The sequence below is a fragment of the Anoplopoma fimbria genome, chromosome 6, assembly GCF_027596085.1.
Source record: "Anoplopoma fimbria isolate UVic2021 breed Golden Eagle Sablefish chromosome 6, Afim_UVic_2022, whole genome shotgun sequence".
NCBI lineage: Eukaryota > Metazoa > Chordata > Actinopteri > Perciformes > Anoplopomatidae > Anoplopoma > Anoplopoma fimbria.
In genome coordinates, this window is record NC_072454.1 from 9,253,339 (window position 1) to 9,274,975 (window position 21,637).

The following is a 21,637-nucleotide window of genomic DNA, read 5'->3' on the forward strand; positions in this document are numbered from 1 at the left end:
ACAGCCACACACAATCACACACCCAGTATCTAAATATACACATAGAAGAAGACAGGAGAAAGAAAAACAGTAAAAGAGTGTGAAATAAATAGAATTAAAGATAGAAAAGATACAGATGATACCAACTCTTGTTTGAGGTTTCATGCTGATTGGATCTGACTGCATCTGAGCACCTCCAGGTGTTGTTTGTGTGCCTCGCTCCACATCAGCATGGCATCACTTTCCTCCTGATAAAATGGCAGCTGAGACCCGTGAAGAAACATATTTGCAGACTCATTTGGACTCCCCGTACTAAAAATAGAAATATCGATGTAAAGGCATTGACTTCAGAGTGATTGGAAACCCACTTTTTCACTTTGAAAAATGTTTTTTTTTACAGTGAGTCTCAAGCTGTGCTATACACACACACACACACACACACACACACACACACACACACACACACACACACACACACACACACACACACACACACACACACACACACACACACACACACACATCCTAGAGTAATATAGCATGGCAATTTCTATTCCTCTGCATGAATAATTCTGTCTGAATAAGATAGGATGTTTCTTCATATCAATGAATCATCAGCAGCCGCTACAGCTCTTTAGTGTCTGAATAGTACAGTAGGAATCTAACTGAATGTGTTTGAGTGCATTAATATGTGTGTGTGTGTGTGTGTGTGTGTGTGTGTGTGTGTGTGTGTGTGTGTGTGTGTGTGTGTGTGTGTGTGTGTGTGTGTGTGTGTGTGTGTGTGTGTGTGTGTGTGTGTGTGTATGGGCTCTGATTGATGTCCTTGACCTTTCCACCATGTGTTCTCAGAGCCCTGGAGATATCCAAGACGTGGTGACTGAGGAAAGTCAAAGAGCAGAAGAAACAGACAGCAGGAACCAGCGATGGCACTCATGTCCCTGTCCTGGTGTCTCGGTGCAGCGTTGGCTCTGTTCTGTGGCTCTCCGTGGCCCCAGGTGCACTCCGCCCTGGCTCCTGAGAACGAGGTGCCACTTCGCCCGACGACGTGGTTCCCAGAAGGAAAGATCACCTCTGTTACTCTCCCCAAAGGACGAACTCGCAGGTTGGTTAACAGAGGGATTTGGAAAGTACAAAGCAATACGCAGTCAGGTGGTCTAATTGGATCTAGTCTATTCAGATAAATGTCAATGTTAATCAATTTTTAATTGATTATATACATTAACACTGGGTAGCTTATGAATTTTCTTTCTGGAACAATAAAGTCTTATCTTATCTTTTCCTAATATAATACATAATAGTCAATTTTTTGATAATATTTTTATATTATAATCACAATCTTTAAAAGTAAGTTATCAAATAAAAAGTAAAGCACAAAACATTTCCCTCTGAAATATGGTGGAGTAGAAGTTTAAGCTAGAATGAAGGGCCTAAAAACTGTATGTGTGTGTACCACTTGATGTATTTCCCACCACTGGCTGTGACTGACAGTGCATGAAATGTAAAATAAGTAAAGAGGCTTTTGAAACTTAACACCACACGAAATGACTCCATAACAGTTATACAAACTGAAGGTTTCCTCATGTTTGCAGTTCATTCAAGGATTATGAATAAATCTTGAGGCCTGCTCATCAGATTTGACCTTATTTCCACTTCAATAACAAGTCACCAGCCATCCACCAATCACCCTTTAGGAGACGGCGGCTGATTCCAGCACCACTGTAGCGAGAGCGAGAGGAAGTGGAGCCCATTTGGCCTGAACCCTACACGACAGTGCCAGTGCCTGCTTTCTGAAACTGGGAGCTAAAAATTGCAAAAAATTGCATCTCCCTGTGTGCTGCAGTCTGTCCACCAGTGCAGTCATGCAGAACCACACGACAAACAATGGAGGGAAAACACTGATACAGAAATGAATCACTCTATTAAATAAGCCCCAAAGCGCCCTTGAGAATGACAGTGTCGCACATCTGTTTGGATGTGCACCATCTGCGCAGAATCATAAAAAATGATGTTTGTAAGGACGGACAACAAATGTTTACATAACTGTTTGAGTTGAAAAGAGACAGACTTCTTATTCTGGCGTCTTTGTGGAGGAGAACAGTTTAACATTGACTCATGAGTTAACAACAGTGATTATTGGAATCAAAATAGGACCAGAGCACCACAGCAAGAATGTTAAATGTCCTTTAACTGCCATCTAAAATGCAAATCTGTAATCCAACATGCAATAACATCTGATCACAATAAGACATAAGTAGTTTTTATGCAAAGCACGATCCCGGATAGTTACAGCAAACAGGCAGATATCCATCTCAAACTGTCAATGCAGCCTTATCATCTGATCCCCAGGTCACCTCTCCTGATCCGCTATCAAATGATCAGCATGTAGGCAAATGGAAAGACGGCGACAGGCAACAGCTGCCACGGTGAAATTTTCAAGCTTTTGGGAAAAAATTTGAAATGCTAACCAGCCCACCGTATCTGCAAATCATTCAACAAACGAAAGAATGTTGCACAGTATGCACCAGAGGATATCTTGTCTTCTCATCCATCACCTCGCAGCTGAATTGAAACAGGATGTTATCTCTTTGACATTCCCTGGGATGAATCGGACGACTTCTTAGCGGTTATCTTTGGTGTTTTCTCCACAGGCTATACTTCACGCTGAAGAAGAAGGCTCCAGTCATGTCCGTGACTGTCAGCCCATGTGACCTCCCCATCGAATGGAGCTTGGCAGCCCGAACCCTGAAGGACAAACCCCTCAAGAGCCTGCAGTGTGAGTGAACAGTAAGACCACAACCTGCACCTCCAGACACCCGCTTTACCCTGAAGATCATCACTGCATGTGGCTTAGCCAAGACAATCAATTAGATATTATCATAAGGGAAAGGGATTTAGAAGAGGGCAACAAATCTAATCTTACTTTACTTTGTGTTTGTAGAGGAGAGTTTACTTTTTGGAAGAATTTGTGGTATAGTAGAAAGGACAATCACACTATTAAAAGTATTTTAAGGTTTATCGGTTTTGCATTACTTGTTTGTCCTGTGTTTGCAGCCTGGAGGTCATAGCTTTAATTTACCGCTGCTGTTATAACATTTATAGACCATCAATAAACAATATCGAATATGGCGATTGTCTCCAAATTTCTTTGTCACAACTTCTCAGGTAGATAAAACAGATTATTTTCTACGTCTTCTTATTAGCACGTTGTACCAGTTTGTTTAAGTTCAAAGCACAGGAAATCCTATAGATGTATTCTAAATGCCAACCACTATCTCTGACAAGGACAGCTACAGTGGGTGTGATCATATCTGGTTTTCACACTGACACAAATGTTGTGAAGATTTGGATTTGGATTTGAAAATCTCATAAAACATTTAATAAACAACTAAATGAAATTGAGCTCTTGGTCTGAAATATTTTGGGCTTTTCAAACCAACCAAACAAATCAAATCAAATTCAGGAAATTAAAACATGCCCTAGAGTAAGATTATTACTAAAAGGCTTGAAACCAAAGTCTGTGCAATAAGTGTTCAGAGTCAATTAAAGTAAACAAATTTCTAAGCTAAAAAGGAGCAGATTTCTGGAAAAGAAAATATACCTCAGAGTGTTCCATGAACAGTTTTTCCAGGTTAATTAAAAAGGCTTCTCTACTTGTTAAAATAACATTATGAAGTTATAAAATGACACATGAATCATTCAGACAGCGGGTTCGTTGGTCCCCATCGCCAGCCTGAATTATTCACTTTGATTCTGTAACATTTGGTCTCATTTGAGAAGCAATTTCTCATCTCGCGTAGCGATGACAGTGGAGACGCGTGGTGGTTGGTTTTTTCAGGTTAATTTGACGGTTGCGTCATTCAAGTGAAGAGTATGTACTTCAAAATGACAATGGCTTTGGGCATGAATAGAAAAAATGGCAATCCTTTCTGAAGTGGCATTTGACATTGTATTTATGTACTTGTTCATTTTTGAGGTGTTATGGTTTTCTTTTTATCAGCCAGGTTCAGTGCGTTCTGTTTGTTTTTCTTGTTTTATGCAATTTGCAGTGCTTAATATGTCATGCAACCCCCAGATTCATTTTAAAGTTGAAGTTTGTATAAGTATAACTGTGTTCACACACCAGGAAAATGAGCAGAGAGGGGATTAGGGTAGTGATGGTCTTTGGTTGTTCAATTATGAATGCTGCTCACTGAAACAAAATTCTTTCTCCAACTTTATTCTGAACTGTTGTTGCAAATACTTTTTTAAAGTTTAAATACTGGATGCAATATATTAGCTACTTCACTGAAAAGTCCATTCTCAGTGTATGTGCAACACACTTGTGTAAGTTGCGTATTGGACCACGATTGGTTTCAAAAAACAAGTCGTGAACTCACTAAATCTCCCCTCTTCATCAGATGCACAGTGAAGGTCAAACAACCAAATGAAGAAGCAATAAGCAACAACACATTGATCAATTATATTTGTTGAAATATGTTTTCATTTGGTTTCTCTTTCCTCTCAGGGAGCACCAAAAAGAGTGTGCCTGAGGTGTGGTGGCGAGGTCCTGGGTCTGAGGAGAGAATGCACAGCTTCACAGGCAATGCGGTGAACAACTACACGGGTCCTTCCTATCCCCAGGCTGCCATCTACATCCTGAGGCTGCGCTCCAAACAGCAGAACACCAGAGCTACAGTGTACCTCCATGAAGGCCAGGGGCCCTCAGGAGCCTTCCCTCTCCTCCCAGCCGACCCCAAAGTTCACACATTAGGTGTAGGCATGACCAGCGTCACCCTCAGCTGGGCTCCCAGTGCCTCCATAACCAGCCTCCCGCAGACGCAGGAAAGCTATGACTACTGTGTCCTCGTCAACTCCCAGCGAAACTACCCCAGTCTTTGTGCTGCGCAAGAGAGCACGGGAAAAAAGAAAGAACCCAAACAAGAGAAGAAGGAGAGGAGGAGAGGAGTGACAGCGTGGCCGATTCTGAAAGAGTGGTGGTGGGAGCAGTGGGACTCTTATCCTGAACCCCAGAGTCCACCTCCATCCCTCGCTGATGAATATGCTGATCAGTGTGTGTGTCGGGGGACAGAGAGTGTTTGCACCGTCTCCGAGCTCCTGCCTGACACCCAGTATTACTTTGACGTCTTTCTGATCGACAGGCTGAACGGGACCAGCTCGGCGTACAAGGGGACATCCGCTCAAACGCACGAGGAGGCTCGAACATCTGTCATCACTCTGAGGGAGGGCGAGCTGAGGTGGGTGACCTTCCGCGACAGAGGCTCCGACTCAGAGCAGTTCTTCACTTTCCGTCCTCGGGGCTGGCAGCAGAGTGGCCTCCTCACCTTGCAGAGCTGCGGTGGAGGTGAAAAGGTCAAGGTCACAGTGTCCAGTAAAGGTCAGGTTTTGACCTCGCAGGCCGTGGGGGGAGATTTAGTGCACATTTGGCTCCAGGGAAGTCCGTCCTATCTCATCCACTTGGAGAGAGAAGGAACGACCACAGACCCAGCTCTACCAGGAGGTCTGATGGCGTCAGTCAAAATGCAGACCTCTTCAGCGTACCACCGCAGGGGGGTCCCATCTCTGCCCTCCACCTTGCAGATAAAATCCTTCAACCGGTTGCGTGGCTGCAACAGTGTCACCCTGGCGTGGATGGGCACAGAAGAAAGAAGTCTGTACTGCGTGTACCGAAAAAAGCTGGGAGACCTTGAAGCTGAGGCAGGGGGAGCGTCGGCTCTAACGGCGCCCTGTCTGGGACCAGAGTCCCGATCTGACACCGAGAGGGTTCTCTGCAAGTATTACCAGGAGCTGAATCCTCGGCGGGCCGTCACTACAGCTGTGATCGGGGGCCTGGAGCCAGGGATGGCCTATGTGTTTGATGTCTATCTAATGAGACGCTGGGGGATCCCTATCAAGTACGCCAGTAAGATGGTGAAGACCAGAAAGGAATGCTGAGTTGCCGCCCCCTGCAGGAGGTTTTTTTAGACTGTCCCAGTTTAGGGGAAAATGCCATCGGCCATGGACATGCTGAAAAAGACTGACCATGAGAACGAAGCCATTTGACTGTTGTGGAGAGACTGTTACCATAACAAGGACATATTCCCCCAGGAGGAGCAATGGTTTTATTCAAACTCCACGCGCAATGTGCAAGTGGATAGAAAGCATATGAGAAGGATTTGCACACCAGCAAAAAGTTAATAACATTTACAATACAACTCTTGTGCTCTTGTCATTTTGTTTTTCATATTTGATCATTATAATGATGTGCCAGTTGTCCAAGTGCTTATTTTGTGTCGGAGTACAAAGGACAGATGAGGTTTGTGATGACAGAAAGTCAATACAAAAACAACAACAGAGTCCGTGCCAAATATGCAACAGAAACAGATGGGGCAATAATTGGATAACATCTGAGGGGGGGGGGGGGGGGGGGGTTGCAGTGTATATCTCCAGTGCTGCATATTGTACAGGCTTATAAACACAGATGGGTGCAATCTACAGATGCTTAGTTCAAAGTCAGTGTGTATCTTTGTGTTCTGCTTTTGCATGAAGCAGTGAAAAATACTTAGTGACTTGCCTCATTGTCTTTGATGTATTCTTGTGCTGCTTCAAACGCACCAATAAATACTAGGGTATCTGTACGTTCTTGACTGAGTGATGCATGTATGGAAGTTGAAGTTTCAAATGGGATTTTTTTTTTGCAACCAAATTGTTTTCAGATAGCTTCCACTTTTACTGTAGTAGATGAAGCCTCGTGCAGCTCAATGCCATACTAATATGTGACATTAAATGCATTTCTTAATCAATTAATCATGTTTATTAAGGTAACTAGATGGGGTTGCATTGGAAAAATCCAGGTAAAATATATACTCGTTTAACTTAAATACTGTATCATCTGTTGCTTGGACCCTGCCTTGTCAGATATTTATGTTTCTTAAAGACAAAACTGTCCTTGCTGTCAAGTAATTCCTTATTTATAGATTTAAAAAGCAACCCTAGGCTGCAAAAGATAAATCAAATATTACTTCAGACATTTTTACACTACTTTAGCAGTATAATTCTGATACTTTAAGTGAGCAAAGAATCATGATAGTGTTAAAATATGTTAAGTCACCTTCAGTTAATCATACGTTTAGGATCAATGTTAACAAGGTGTAAGTATCGATTATAATAATGGAGTCATTTGATTTAAAATAAAATGACAGAGTCAAGAGGATTTTTGATATTTATGCCAGGCTTTGTGGAACCATTTGACACGTGATGGATGAGTATGAACGCACTGATCACATTTAGTGTCAATATAATCCATGAAATCAACATAAACATAAACAGTAAAGGCAATGGCGGCACAAATGAAACACCTTTTTATATTTACATTTACGCAATATCTAAAAGAAGGCTACTAAGTTATCTTTAAAAAAGAAAAGAAATATTTCATTATTCAAATAATTTTTCCAAAAACTAACTAACCTTTTTTTATTTTTATTTTATATTTTATTTTCAATAACTTTATTGAGACATTTGTTCATACATATAAAACACAGACACATACAAACAGCAAACAAACATGTAATTCATATTACCCCAGGGAATCTAAAAAACAACCTCATTACGTTCTACAGTGATGTCTTTTTACGCGCTTATTACGTAATCTGACGCCCTCGATAACGGGAACCAATCAGAGGGCGTTCCTTCTTGTGACGTAAGCACGTCGTCTGACGTACGGATGTATGCGACAGGCCAGCGCGCCAAATTGATATAAGCAACAACGGGGAAGCAACAGGGCCAAAAGGTCTTATTTAAGGTCTTATTTAACAGCCGCAACGCTCCTCTTTAAAGAGAAATACTTCACCGGAGTGAAGGCGAAGTCGAAGCTGTCGGCATGGGTTTGCTCGAGCGCTGTCACGAGCTCTTTAAGACCTCAAACCTGTACGAGGTGCTGGCCATCAACAAAGAGGCGACCGAGGCTGAGGTCCGGAGGAGCTACTACAAGGTGTCCCTGAAGGTGCACCCGGACCGGGCTCCAGAAGACCCGCAGGCCACCGAGAAGTTTCAGGTTAAACCTTTATTATTGGCTGTCACACACACACACACACACACACACACACACACACACACACACACACACACACACACACACACACACACACACACACACAATATCAATTCAGGATTTAAAGGAAAGCATGTTGTTGTTGTTGTTGTTGTCCCCCTATGCTTAATGTATTAATGTAGTGTATTTATATAAGAGCTTGGGTGTGTAGCTAGGGAATAAATACACTCAACAAATATGGTTATGCTTTTGTTTTGATGTTGATTTTCCAGTAATATCACAAAAATCCTGGATATATTATCAACCCAAATATCAGCAGCATGTCGTAAAGAAGGTATGCAATGTGTAAAACACTTAAGGTTATGTTATTTGTATTTACATATCATAATTTCCATATATATAGATAGATATTCCTTTATTGATCCCCCCCCATGTCAACAAAGGAATATCTACATTTGGGTGTTGCAGCAGCTCAAGTACAGAGAAAGAGATTAAGATAATAAATAAAACATATTATACAAACAAACCCAGTATATTTACATGTGTGCAATGTGTGCAGTGTGCAATATATTGTGGTGTAATACATTTCCCCCAAACTGTATAGATCAGATTATGTTATGTTAACATAATGTTAGTGTCTGTGGATTGTTTTAATTAACCAGTTAATTCAAAACCTGACTGATTGTACTTCATAGCATTGATAATCCTGTTAATCCAATATTGTCAGGTAAAAATGCCTACAACGTGCAACCCAATCTGAGTTTGCAAAATCAAGACTATTGAGGAAATTCTCACGTCTCCTACTGTTTCGTCGTATCACTCAAACATAATCTAGATGTTGCTTTTTGAAGCTGATAATATCAACAGTTCAATGCATCTCCACATCCTATTTTATTATATATTAATCAACCTACCATACTTTTTGATGAGGCCTGCAGATGTGTGTAAAATTACCTGTGTCGCCTTTTCCCCCCTTCAGGTGTTGGGAAAGCTGTATGCGGTGCTGAGCGACAAGGAGCAGAGAGCCGTCTATGATGAGCAGGGGTCAGTGGATGAGGAATCTGACGTCCTGAGTCAAGAGCGCTGCTGGGAAGACTACTGGAGACTGCTCTTCCCCAAGGTAACGGAGACCAGCTGGTGTTTACTTGATTGTTATAAACGTGACCTAATAATGAGTCACTCACGTAATCTGACGCCCTCACGTAATCTGACACCCGGAGTGAGTCACTTGCATATTGTATTTTAAGTGATTTACTGTAAATAGGGATCAACGTGGTGTCACTGCATCTGCCATCATACAACTAATGAAACCCTTCAACATGAATGTTCCCAGGGATAATAGTGGATTATTTCAAACGTAACATTTTCTACTAATTTATTTTCTGCAGCATCATTAAATTGCACATTAACATAAATGTATTGCCTTGACCAGCAGCTGTCATACGTGCTTTTGTGTGTGTGAAGGAGAGGTACCGCAGGTCCTTCCTTCCAGCTGCTGTCAGGTTGCACAACCAACTCTGCTCCCAGCAGACCACATGACAACAATAACATGACAATAAAAACCTGTGCAATACATTACACATTACACTGTGCAATAATAGTTAAAAAAGTTAAAATAGTTTTTTTTCTGTCTGTAAATACAATATTTCAGTTATTGTTGTTTTTCTACTGTTTTTTGTTTTTATTGCTTATTTATAATACTTGTTTTTTTTTTTTTTATCTTGTCTTCTTCTACTATGTCTCTTGTGTGCACTTTACTCTACGCTGCTGTAAGCCTGCAAATTTCCCCGCTGCGGGACTAATAAAGGATTATCTTATCTTATCTTATCTTCTTTTCACTCACTCCCCAGATTACGGTGCAGGACATCCTCGAGTTTGAGAATAAATACAAGGGCTCTGAAGAGGAGCGGAAGGATGTGATCCAGCTGTATGTGCAGCACCAGGGAAACATGGACGCCATCACAGCTTCGACAATGTGCTGCTCCCAGGAAGATGAGCCCAGGCTCTGCGCCATCATCCAGGCCGCCATCAAGGCCGAAGAAGTCACAGCGTTTCCAGCGTTTACGCAGGAGAGTGACAAGAAGAAGAAGGCTCGTAGGAAGAGGGTAAGAAATGTGTTTGTGTTAAAGCAACAAAATACTCAAAGCTAATATATTTATTTTTCTAGAGTGTTGGATGTCCAAAAAACACCTCCAACACGTTTAAACTTTTCTATGTGTATCAATGTCAGAAATGTGATTTTCATTAACCTAACAGGCTAATAGGGAGCAACAGGAAGCAGAAGAAATGCAGAAGGAGATGGGGCTCGGTGATGAAGATGACAGTCTTGTCATGATGCTTAAGGTAAGAAATGCATAAGCACACACACACACACACACGTATGAAATTGTTCTGGAGTTTTTCTATAACCATCCTTTCCTTGTTTTTTTTTGCAGCAAAAACAGAAGTCAAGAGAGCAGAATTTCAACAGTTTCCTCTCTGACATGGAAGCAAAATACTCCAAAAAAAGCGAGTCCAAAAAATCAAAAAGAGGAAAAAAGTGAGAAATGTACAGGCTCTGGTTAAACAGATAAAATCTATATTACTGGTGGCACTTGTTCAAAAACACCACTTTAGCATAATAAGAGCATTTAAGCTAATGTATGAGCAGCAGCTGTCTAACTGCTCCCTTCCGTATGTCCTTTATCTAGTTTTTTCCATGTGACACTTATCAAAATGTAAATGCATCTTTTATTTCTTGTCTTTTTTTTGTAATTGTGTTCATAAAAAACAAATAAATTCATATTTATATACTTCATCAGTACACAGCTTTTTATTATTTTTTGTATAAAAGAAAATGCATTGAAGAGAAGCTTTGATTTTCAAGCTTTGTCACCTGTGTAGCATGGCTGTCCGATTATATATTATTTTAATAACGAATGAAAGGAAAACTACCCTTTGTGCAGTGACCCTGATGTTACCTGTCAAAGCATCCCCACGTGGCTTTGCTCAGGTAATAAGGAAAATGTACCTCAAACACAGTAACTTGTACAGACATGATGAATTAATCCTTTAGTTATTTACAGTTTCTTCTATTCCTTCATTTATCGTGAGGTGTGGATGTAAAAGCAAGTGTGCTACAGAGATGTTCAGCCACCACATTCCCTCTTCTGATTAATATGATTTTAAACTGAGTTGAAAATTGTGTCCTTATAAAATATACAGTACCAAACCCTCTGATGTAGCATCAGAGAGGAAAGAAAGTGCTTTTTATCTCCTCTATCCCTGTCGGGGTGGATGTGTTATTCCCTGCATAGTCATTTACCAACATATCAACACTCCACGGAAGATAATATTCTGTACATTCACATATAAATAGATATATACACATTCAGATCATACATACAAATTACAAATGCCCACACATACAGCTCACACTGCACATGACGACGGAGTTACTGTGTGTTTGGCAGCCACATAAGCTGATTTCTGAAATACAAAAATAGGCCTCAAACATAAACTTAACCAAAGCAGGATAATATGAAAAAAATCTGCTACTTCTGTTTAAAAAAGAAAAAAAAAAGGGCACAGATGCTTCAGAGGGTTGCACTTTGTTGTGGGGAATAAAGATGAATGGCTGAAGGGTTTGGAGGCGAACTACAAACCAGGTCTGCTGGCTCTGGTTGAGACGCCTCCCCGGGTGTAGGACCGAGGTGGGACTGACACTGGCACCAGTGTCGCTGTGGGAAAGAGGAAGGATAAATAAGTTAATGAAAACACTGATTAAATCATCTTACCAGCAGGTAAATCTTACTTGAAGCCAACCGCTGCTGCAACCTCTTTCATTCATAGTTTATTAAGTCTGGAAGAGCTTAATCAGTGCTTTAATCTACTCACCCGGGACGGCGGCTCGTGGGTCCGGCTCCTCTTCGTCTTTGATGGGTGAGTGTCCCAAGGGGGATGGGAAAACGAGTCCAAGAAAGATGAGCTGCTGATGCCGATACTGATGCCCGTCACACCGATACCAAGAGAGTCTGGTGGAATGAATGAATAAATGAATGCATAAGTGAATAACTGATGTACTACGAGATCCATATCTTATGCAAGCACTGGGTATTTGCAGTACAAGTGATAGGCAAATGAAAAGTAGGGGTCCCAGTATACAGTATCAGTGATTCCCAGATAAACATTTCAAATATTTAGCTTAAAGTAATGGATAAATAGTTTTAAATATTTTTATTTTACATATTTATGTTATTTATATTTATAAATAATATATATATATTTGGGAGCCACTGTTGGTGGTAGAAAACAACCCATTTTGCGGGAGTATTTATACGTTTTTATGTGCAACTATTAAAGTTGAATTTCTGACCTGTGGCTACAGAGGCTCTGCCTGGCCGCCCCTGCCCGATGTTGTCCAATACTGTGAAGGAACGACGGTAAGGAGTGTCGGACTGAAAAATAAAACCAGGGGTCAAACACGTGGTCTCTGAGACTCAAACCACAAAAAAAATAAATGATGTCGCCATTAATCATATCATACAGAAGATACATTTTGCCAATTTATTACTTTAAGACCTAAACCTGATGGGTTCAAAAACAAAAAAGAAAACTTCTCTCCAGAGAGATACACAAAATCATTGACCTGCCACCTGTGGTAGTATGCCGTATGTGTATGCAGGAGGTGTGATGTGTCACGATAAAGAGCATCTTACCCTGTATGTGTGAGTGGTGTTGGGCCGAGAGAAGACGTCCAGTAGGTGGTGACGATCCCTCGGTATTGAACTGCCGGCTTCGTCGTTTATAGCACTGTGGGCGCGGCTGGACGGGCCTCTGTGACGCTGGATGGAAATAAAGGACAAATACACCGTCTTTTAAACAGTCGGTCACAGGTGGTTTACTGCATTCGAAAAAGAAAAAAAATACTTATTTATTTAATAGAAGCTACAATATAATTGTTTTAAGGCTGTATACTTAAACACCTTCTGGTTACTGGTAGACTTCTTAAACCTGTTATCTATTCAGAAAGCCTTCATTTTAATCTGTGTTTTCAGTTTATGTGCTGTAATAAGCTTTTCATTGTCGGTGGAGATGGGTTTAAGTGTTTTTGTATTCAACCTGTGCAGGTTTGCACTGCTGCCCCGAGTGAGATGACTCTGGGTCTCCGGTGCTGATGGGGGGAAGCAGTGTGTTCCTGCTCAAAGGCAACAAGGGAGACGTCAGGCAGTCGCTGGCTGTGGGTCTGTGGAAGGAGAAACACACAAAGACAATAAGTACAGATAGATTGTTCTACGGCGCTAACATAAAGTTCCTTATGAAAAAGGGCCGTGGGAGTTGCGAAAATTCACAGCTTATGTGTGAGGATGAAAGTCAAAGGTAGAATTGAACTTCTTGTGATAGCGTAGAGACTTTTTAAATAAGAACAAACATGAAGAGAAAAATGTATATGGTTGTTCTTTAGTGCTGTAAAAAATGATTTTGCCACAGTGCTATAAAATGTGGAAGTTATCCCTCCCCAGATAGAATTTGATGACCAGGATGCTACGGTGACAGTACTGTGATATTAAAGGAAGAGTTTGACATTTTGGGAGATGAATGATTATATGAAATTAGATGAGATTCAGATGAGATTATCCCACTTTAAATTATGTCTGCTTAAAATGAGGCTGGAGCCAGGAGACCGTTTGCTTAGCTAAGCATAAAGGCTAGAAACAGCTAGCCTTGTGCCACCCAGAGATAAAGAAGCCACATACCAGTGACTCGGAATTTACCAATTAATGCTAATTAATGTTAATGTTTAACCCATACAAAAACCAAAGTGTAAAATCAACAAGTTGTAGTTTTACAGACTGTTTTGTCCCACAATATTTCTTGGAGATAAGCGTAGCGGCGATGACAATGAAGTAAAAGTAAAGTAAAACCACAAACATTTTTACACTTCAGACTTCGATCTTCTAATCGAACTCTTTTCAGCAGAAAAAGTCAAACTATTTATTTTTAAAAACACGAGTTCAACATTAGAAAGAAAAATTTGGAACATGGAAAACTAGGTGGCACACTTCACCCGCAGTTCATAACAAGTTCATCTGTGAAGTTGGTTTCACACATGAAACTTTTATCACGCAGCCTTCCCATAAGCCATAAGGCACAAGTTGAAAGAGAGTCTGTTTTCAAAGTAATCTCACTCTGCACAACTTCAGAGACCGGAGGGGAGAATGAGAGTAAAAAGCGAGATAGGATTTTGGGTGGGGGTGGCGGGGATTCCCATGATGCTAAAACTCACAGACGTGTCCCGCGGATGACCTCGTCCATGGATCCCGCCGCGCAGGACTGACTCAGACTGGGAACCAGTGGCAGGAGGGTCCGGGGAGGAGGGTTTCTACGCCGGGCAGACTGTGCCGGGCGTGACAGCGATGAAGAGCTCTGCTCCAGGGCTCTGCGAGGCCGCGGTTTGCTGGAGGGGACCGCGCTGGAGCCCGGTCTGTGAGACGCCCGCTCTTCTGGCTCCCTGTATGGCAAAGAGAGCGTGGAGCTTAATGACTGAATGCTGCATTTCCACCTGCTGCCAGTTGGCTGTGTACTCTGCCAAACAAGGTGTTAGGACCAGGGACAATAACACAGCATGAGAGAGGCTATGTCTCTCTATAATGTGTTTATCTGTAAATGGAAAAGAAGAACTACAAGACATCCACGCCACTTTCATTCCCATTGGTGGATTAAAACATTCCCGAAATTGTAATTGTGTCATTGATTTTTCTCCATTTTGGCACCAAAGCTCATTGGTTGGATGAGTAAAATGTATCCTTACTGGTTTCTTTCCAGCACGACCAGGTTCCTCTGCTGCAGGGGGATGCTGTGGATCACAATGAGGTCGTTCAGGTTGTGCTGGGTCGCTGCTGCTCCTACTGGGACCCTTCCAGCCTGTGGAATAGCGTGAGATGAAGGGAGAAAGTAATGAGATAAAAGGAGAGAGGGGTAGAGGAGAGGGATGAAAGAAAAAGAATGCGAAGGGAGCGGACAAGAGAAATAATAAAGGAGGTAAGGCAGGTCAGATACTAATATTGTATTTTATGAAGGCCAGGGGCCACGTGGTTAGTTAATTCCATATGTACAAAACAGCATATCATCAAAGAAACGGTTATTCATCATGCAGTGATGTCAGGTGGACCTCATATCTGCTACGCCACCGATCAAAAATAACATTCACAAAATGCAACAAAATCAATAACTAGCAAAAACAAGCATTCCAAACATTCTCGTTGTGACAGAAAAGAAAGATCTAAAAAAAATAAAAATCAAAGTAGTTCATGTTGAAAATAAGTTGCAGTTAATCAATAAAAAAGCAGTGTTGATGCTTTGGGGTTAATCAACAGGCACAAGCACATTTATTCTAGAGATAAAAGATAATGAGCCGCCATGGACAGCGTGCACACAACACACCACCACTTTGGCTCTAAGTGAGGGAGTTACATACAGTGGAAGATCTTTTCTGCTTTTTGGATTTCCGTCTGGACTTGTGCTTTGAACCCCTTGACTTTGTGTTCTTTAAGGAGAAAAAAGGCATGACCAAAGGAAGATAGTGGATAAAGAAGAAAGGAAGAGCGATGAGTAAAGAACATGAAGGAAAATAAAGTTAGAAATAAAGACATACAGAAAGAAAGAAAGAAATATAATGACATTAAGAAGGGGAAAATGGACAAAAGAAACAAAAAAAGGTACACAAAACACGTTGGCAAGGTGAAGGGCAGAAAGTAAAGAGGGAAGGAAAGAAAACAGTGATACAAGTTAATGAACTGGAAGCACTGAAAGACTGAAAGAGCAACAGGCAGGAGTGAAAAAAAAGTGTGGACTGTGGAACAGAGACATGTGACCCTAAAGCCGGTCAAGACGATTAAAGGTCAACTTCACTGATACATGTCCTTAACAAATATAATTTTATTTTCATGTGATATATTGCAGTGACTTACAGTGAAAACAATTCAAGGTCAAATCTAAACAGTTGTTTAAATACAACTATTTGAAGTGCATTTTATATCAAGGTCACTATTATCGTCATTATTGTCTCTGATTCATTGTTTCTTTTAAAAAGCCCAAATAGATTACTTTTTAAAAAGGAGATTTTTTTTTTATTTTCAAGTTTTGAATCGACCTCCTGAACTGCTGACAGTGCTAAAAGTAAAAAACGAGGCTCCCAGTCTACTCCCTCGGACCACTGACCTGAAACTGCAGCCCAGCTGTGAGCGGGGGCACCCTGCTCTGGCCCAGTTTGGGCAGCATCGTCGGAAGCATGGAGAGCAGCATGAAGGGATTCTGGGAGTCCTGCGGCACGGGGCTCAAGTTCCCAGAAATCTTTTCATCGTCTGCCAATCACACATACAATCACTTCCAAATACTGTGCGTAAGAATGGACAGTTGTTGATGTAAGTTAGGTCCATTGCATGCGAAATAGTTCAGTTCAGCCCCTACTTGAGGTGCAGCATTCCCAGTGGCGTTGAACCAGCTCTTTCATCCAGCCAACCAGCTGCCGCCACACATCATCAAACAGCAGGTCGAGAACAGCTTGACGGCGACACCGGTATGGAGAGACAGGGGGCATAGAGTGATGCTTTCGACCCGACTCTGAACAATCCTGCTCCCACTCGTCCTCCCTGCAGAAGACAGATATATAAAAAAAAAAATTTAACAGCTGAGGTTTAGATTTAGATTCCGGCATAAAACAAAACTGTACAAAATAAGAACAGCGAGTAACTCACATGTCCCTGCTATCGAAAGCCAGGTATTCCTCCATCAGACCGTCCACTTCAATCACTCTCGACTTGTCGTGACTGCTGGAGCCACTGGAGGTGCCAGGAGGCTCATCCGCCTCTGCTGAGGAGGCCTCGATCAGCGCCGCCCTCCTTCCCTGCACGTTCAACCTTTCCCCCCCAAGACAAGGGCACACATAGTTAAGCACCTTACCATGTACACATAAAACGTTACATTACACAAATCCTGTATGTTTTCTATAAATTAATGATAAATAAACTCAAACTCATTTCACATCTCCGGGCTGAAAAGCAGAAGTAAACTTTCAGAGATGAAAGAACTTGTACAGTGTTCACATACATCCACAAGCTCACACTCACACACTGCATAGTGACATTAACAAATTATTTTACGTCAACTTAGATTTAAACCTGGCGGTCCCAGCGACCATTCATCACAGCCAGTCAACATGAGCCACCAAACTTGATTAAGAAGCCTGAGCATCTAGGTCACAACACCACAGAGTCAGCCAGGACTCCTCTATAATTGATGCCCTAACACCAGTCATCTGGACAGCCCGCAAAAACAGCCACTAGAGATAGAGAGGCATAATATTTTTTTTTACATCAACGAAATGTATCTGACAGGTGAACTTATGTGTCCTTCTGACATCAGACAGTCAACCAGTGCGTCTGTGCAGTAAAGACTTACTCTGTGCCACCCATATCTTTCTCCTGGGACTTCACACTGCTCTCTTTGCCTACTGATGGGCTGCTGGCAGAGCTGCCTTTCTCTGAAGAAGCATACCACTGGAAGCCCTCATCACTGGGACACATCAGCTGAGTCCCCAGGATCCTAAGTGACACACACACACAAAGAATTTTTTAGTAAAATAATTATGTTTTCATACAAGAACGGATTTTTTTTCCAGCTTTGTCTCCACAATCAGCATTACTCTTTGATCCCACTGGTACCCTGAAGAAGAAGTAGGTTGTCAGTAGGTTGGTCGTAAACCGTGGATAACGTACCGAAGATGTGGGAAACGTGTGGCCCAGTGCTGACATTCATCCTGCAGCCCCTGGAGGATCCCTCCCCCGCTGCCTCTCCCCTCGTACAGCTCTTTGTCAATCTCCTCAAACATTTGCTGCACCTGACGTGACGCTGCCTTGTCGAACTCCTAAGGGACAGAAAAACAAAAAGAGAAGGTGACATAGGAAGGAAAGCTAGTCATTCCTCTGTTCTCATACACCGGCTCTATGACTGAAAGCTGCTGCTTTTCAGTCTGTTCATCAGCTATTGGTACCACGTCTGCAGTTTTTTTTTTGTTTTTTAAATCTCATGGCAAGCCTCGACATGCATAATAGTTTGCCCATATGGCCCTTTGAGATGTCTGTATGCATTTGAGGTCAAGCAGGATTGTTCATATGCTATGACAAAAAACAAGAGAAAGACAGAGAGAAAGAAGTGAGTATGGAGTGAGTTAGTTTGTGTAACTTTTTTTTTCTTTTCTCAACACAGCTTGAGGACAACTCACTAAATAAATAATTGAGTCCCAAAAAACCTTTGTAGGACCAACTGAGGCTAGAAAGCACAGCATAATAACACACCAATACCCAGTGGAATCACGTCTTGCATATACAAAGAAGTAGCAGACAAATCAGGCATCTTCCACGGGTTGGTAGGTAAAACAAAATCTGACATAAAAAAATGCATGAAAGGATGTCTGTGGCTTCTTTTTATCTTTGCAACATAAAAACAGAGAGGAGGAAAATTGCTCGAGGAAAAACAAAGATGTCGATGTGTATGTTTTTGAGTGTGTGTGTGTGTGTATGTGTGAGTGTTTGCACAGTATGTTTCTTGTGGGACAGACAGAGTCAGGCTGGCATCATCGCTTCATGTTAAGATCTATGGAGTAGACTTACATCGTAGCCCCAGGAGAAAACAGAGCTCCTCTCTGTGGAGATGCCAGTGCCGGTAGAGCTGTGGATGCCTGACCAGGACTGGTTGGAGTCAACTGAAATGACGGTGGGACAGTCGGAGTGGCCCGACGCAGCAGACGTATCTGAACTACATAGAAAGGACAAGAAATAAGGTTTGTGTACAGTCTGATAAGTAATGTTTTACCACTTTTCCTGTAGGGCATAGAGTTCACAACCTATGTTTCCAACAATCCCTCTTCCCACAGCAAACCATCACCTGTTTTAGATATACCCAGTGAATTTAACAAGTATATGCAAACACCATGACTCTCTATGTCACAATATAAACCAGGTCTCTGTCATGTGGCTGCGTAAATCTTACTGATGGTGGTTGTTGACATAACCACGGGCAAGGTTTCAAAGTGGAAAATAGAGGGCAAATGTTAAAGTAATTGAATATTCCAACAGCCTGACTCATTACTTATTCTTTTAACTGCACATCTGAAGGAGGCAATGTGATATCAATTAATCTACTTCTTCTGGGTGTCTGGTTTCAGCCCTGAGAATCAGCTGTCCACTCAAGACAGTATAACATTACATAATACACATTCAAGAGTATTTTTGTGTACTAGTTCCAAGTAGTTTCATCTTGGCCTTACTCTGGAAAAGGTTTATCTCCTGGTGGAATAAGTCAGGGCTGTCTGCTAAATGACCAGGACTCAGTTACCTGTTGTGAGCGGAGACGGCTTCCTGGAGGTCATGGAGGTATCGCTGAGGCGTTTGGTTATCGTCTGCCTCCTCTGGGAGAGGGTGGTGGTCAAGGCTGCTGCGAGACAACCCACGTCTGCAGAAAAGACAGATTGAGAACATTAATCAAAAAAAGTCTAATGATAAAAGTGAGTTTGAGAGGCGACCAGTGGCGTGTTCGATGTTACCGATGGGCTTACAAGCACAACAAGGACAAACCATCATGAAATAAATGCTGATTTTCCACGTGAACTTTATCATAATCACATTTTTGAGAGGCGACCGGGGAAGTGTTTAATGTACAGTACCAGTCAAAAGTTTGGACACACCTTCTCATTCAACTACTTTGAAGAATCAAAAATATAAAACATATTCTGGTTTGTTGAGCATTTGTTTGTTTACCACATAATTCCATATGTGTTCCTTCATAGTTTGGATGTCTTCAATATTAATCTACAATGTAGAAAAAAATAAAAATAAAGAAAAAACATTGAATGAGAAGGTGTGTCCAAACTTTTGACTGGTACTGTATGTGATGGACTTAAAATCCCTCCATGAGAAAAACATCATGAAAATATAGTTAAAACAGCTGATTGTCCACGTGATCTTTATCATAATTCTTGTTGTATCTAGATAAAGGATCATAACCCTGAAAGCACAAATAATTAGAGCTCACTTTACTGCCGACATTTTTGCAAAGCATGACAGCTTAAGAAACAAGGAAATGTTATTCCCTCAAATAACAGGGTGTCCTAGTAGTTTAAATGTCGTTTTAATGTCGAAACCAGGCGACAGATGGACTGTCTGTAGCGACAGGAGACAGGAGGATGATGGCCAAGCTATCATCCCTGATGGGCAACACCTCCCACCCCATGCAGGACACCCTGGCAGCTCTGTGCAGCTCCTTCAGCCACCGCCTGCTTCACCCCCGGTGTGTGAAGGAGAGGTACCGCAGGTCCTTCCTTCCTGCTGCTGTCAGGTTGCACAACCAGCTCTGCTCCCAGTAGCAGACCACATGACACTAAAATCCTCTGCAATACAAATACACTGTGCAATACAATAGTTATAATAGTTTCAGTCTGTATATATAATATTTCAGTTACTGTGGATTCTTTACTGTTTTTTTATTGCTCATTTGCTTATTTATAATACTTATTTAGATTTTTTTTACTATGTCTCTTGTTTGCACTATCCTCTATAAGATAAGATAAGATAAGATAAGATAAGATAAGATAAGATAAGGGGCGGCTGTGGCGTAGTGGAGAGCAAGGTAGTTCTCCAATCAGAGGGTCGGTGGTTCGATACCCGGCTTCGGCAGTCGATGTGTCCTTGGGCAAGACACTTAACCCCAAGTTGCTCCCGAAGGCTTGCCATCGGTGTGGACTGGATGATGAATGTTAGTTAGAGTCTGATGGTGGCACCTTGCATGGTAGCCTGTCATCAGTGTGTGAATGGGTGAATGATATGTAACATACTACTGATTGTAAGTCGCTTTGGATAAAAGCGTCTGCTAAATGACTGTAATGTAATAAGATAAGATAAGATAATCCTTTATTAGTCCCGCAGTGGGGAAATTTGCAGGCTTACAGCAGCATAGAGTAAAGTGCACACAAGAGACATAGTAAAGAAAGACAAGATTAAAAATGAAAAAAAACCAAGTATTATAAATAAGCAAGAAAAACAACAATAACTGAAATATAATATTTACAGACAGAAAAAAAACTATGCTGCTGTAATCCCCACTTTCAGGACTAATACAGGATTATCTTATCTTATCTGGATCAATACAAAGATGATTTCACATCCATCAGTCAATCACTCATCCCCCCTTGCTTCTGGCAGCTGGGAAACCCCGTGTATACGGTGCTCAGCTGGTGACGTCACAGTACTCACATCTCCAGTTTGTGAGACACGGGTCTCCTGCTGTACCGTGAGATCATCCTCCCTGGTCTCCGTCTCACAGGCTCAGCCCCTCGCCTCTCATGCCTGCCTCCTTGTGCTGGTTGGCGGGGAGGTCCAACATCTCCTCCAGTCCGCAGACAAACAGAATCTATCAATCAATCACGTTTACATTGTACAAACACAACGCTAGTGGAGCACAACCTCAGACGCATTCCCGTGCTAACTGTAGCGCCAGCAACAACAATAATACGGGTGTCATGGATACGCAGCCCCGTTGCATCACGGGAAATAGATTTCGGACTACCACAAAGTAGCCGTGTAGTTATCAGCCATTTCA

At 41.8% G+C, this 21,637-nt stretch overlaps 3 protein-coding genes across 3 annotated transcripts; 2 read left to right on the plus strand and 1 right to left on the minus strand.

Annotated features, from left to right (window-relative positions):
• The first annotated feature begins 902 nt into the window (after window positions 1–902).
• ndnfl (neuron-derived neurotrophic factor, like) lies at window positions 903–5,910 on the plus strand. Its single transcript, XM_054599606.1, has 3 exons — window positions 903–1,081; window positions 2,628–2,752; window positions 4,484–5,910. Exons 1-3 carry the CDS (start codon window positions 903–905, stop codon window positions 5,908–5,910), a joined length of 1,731 nt encoding a protein of 576 aa, XP_054455581.1.
• Window positions 5,911–7,691: 1,781 nt separating this feature from the next.
• Window positions 7,692–10,802, plus strand: dnajc9 (DnaJ (Hsp40) homolog, subfamily C, member 9). The gene is made up of 5 exons (XM_054600026.1): window positions 7,692–8,008; window positions 8,985–9,125; window positions 9,856–10,110; window positions 10,262–10,348; window positions 10,441–10,802. The coding sequence occupies exons 1-5, from the start codon at window positions 7,835–7,837 to the stop codon at window positions 10,546–10,548; spliced, it is 765 nt and encodes a 254-aa protein (XP_054456001.1). The 5' UTR covers window positions 7,692–7,834; the 3' UTR covers window positions 10,549–10,802.
• A 100-nt stretch (window positions 10,803–10,902) lies between these two features.
• On the minus strand, window positions 10,903–21,593 carry fam149b1 (family with sequence similarity 149 member B1). Its single transcript, XM_054600024.1, is given in 17 exon segments — window positions 10,903–11,724; window positions 11,882–11,944; window positions 11,947–12,018; window positions 12,360–12,441; window positions 12,703–12,828; window positions 13,106–13,229; window positions 14,271–14,495; window positions 14,796–14,908; window positions 15,462–15,530; window positions 16,205–16,347; window positions 16,454–16,635; window positions 16,741–16,902; window positions 17,444–17,587; window positions 17,761–17,909; window positions 18,655–18,799; window positions 19,379–19,495; window positions 21,292–21,593. Coding segments are annotated over 17 exon segments (2,046 nt in total). The 5' UTR covers window positions 21,339–21,593; the 3' UTR covers window positions 10,903–11,641.
• Window positions 21,594–21,637: the final 44 nt, after the last annotated feature.

Coding starts and splice junctions, on each gene's coding strand:
- ndnfl (XM_054599606.1), top strand. CDS start 903: ATGGCACTCATGTCCCTGTCCTGGTGTCTCGGTGCAGCGTTGGCTCTG. Junction 1,082..2,627: donor CCCAAAGGACGAACTCGCAG/GTTGGTTAACAG, acceptor TTTTCTCCACAG/GCTATACTTCACGCTGAAGA. Junction 2,753..4,483: donor ACCCCTCAAGAGCCTGCAGT/GTGAGTGAACAG, acceptor CTTTCCTCTCAG/GGAGCACCAAAAAGAGTGTG.
- dnajc9 (XM_054600026.1), top strand. CDS start 7,835: ATGGGTTTGCTCGAGCGCTGTCACGAGCTCTTTAAGACCTCAAACCTG. Junction 8,009..8,984: donor AGGCCACCGAGAAGTTTCAG/GTTAAACCTTTA, acceptor TCCCCCCTTCAG/GTGTTGGGAAAGCTGTATGC. Junction 10,111..10,261: donor AGAAGGCTCGTAGGAAGAGG/GTAAGAAATGTG, acceptor TTAACCTAACAG/GCTAATAGGGAGCAACAGGA.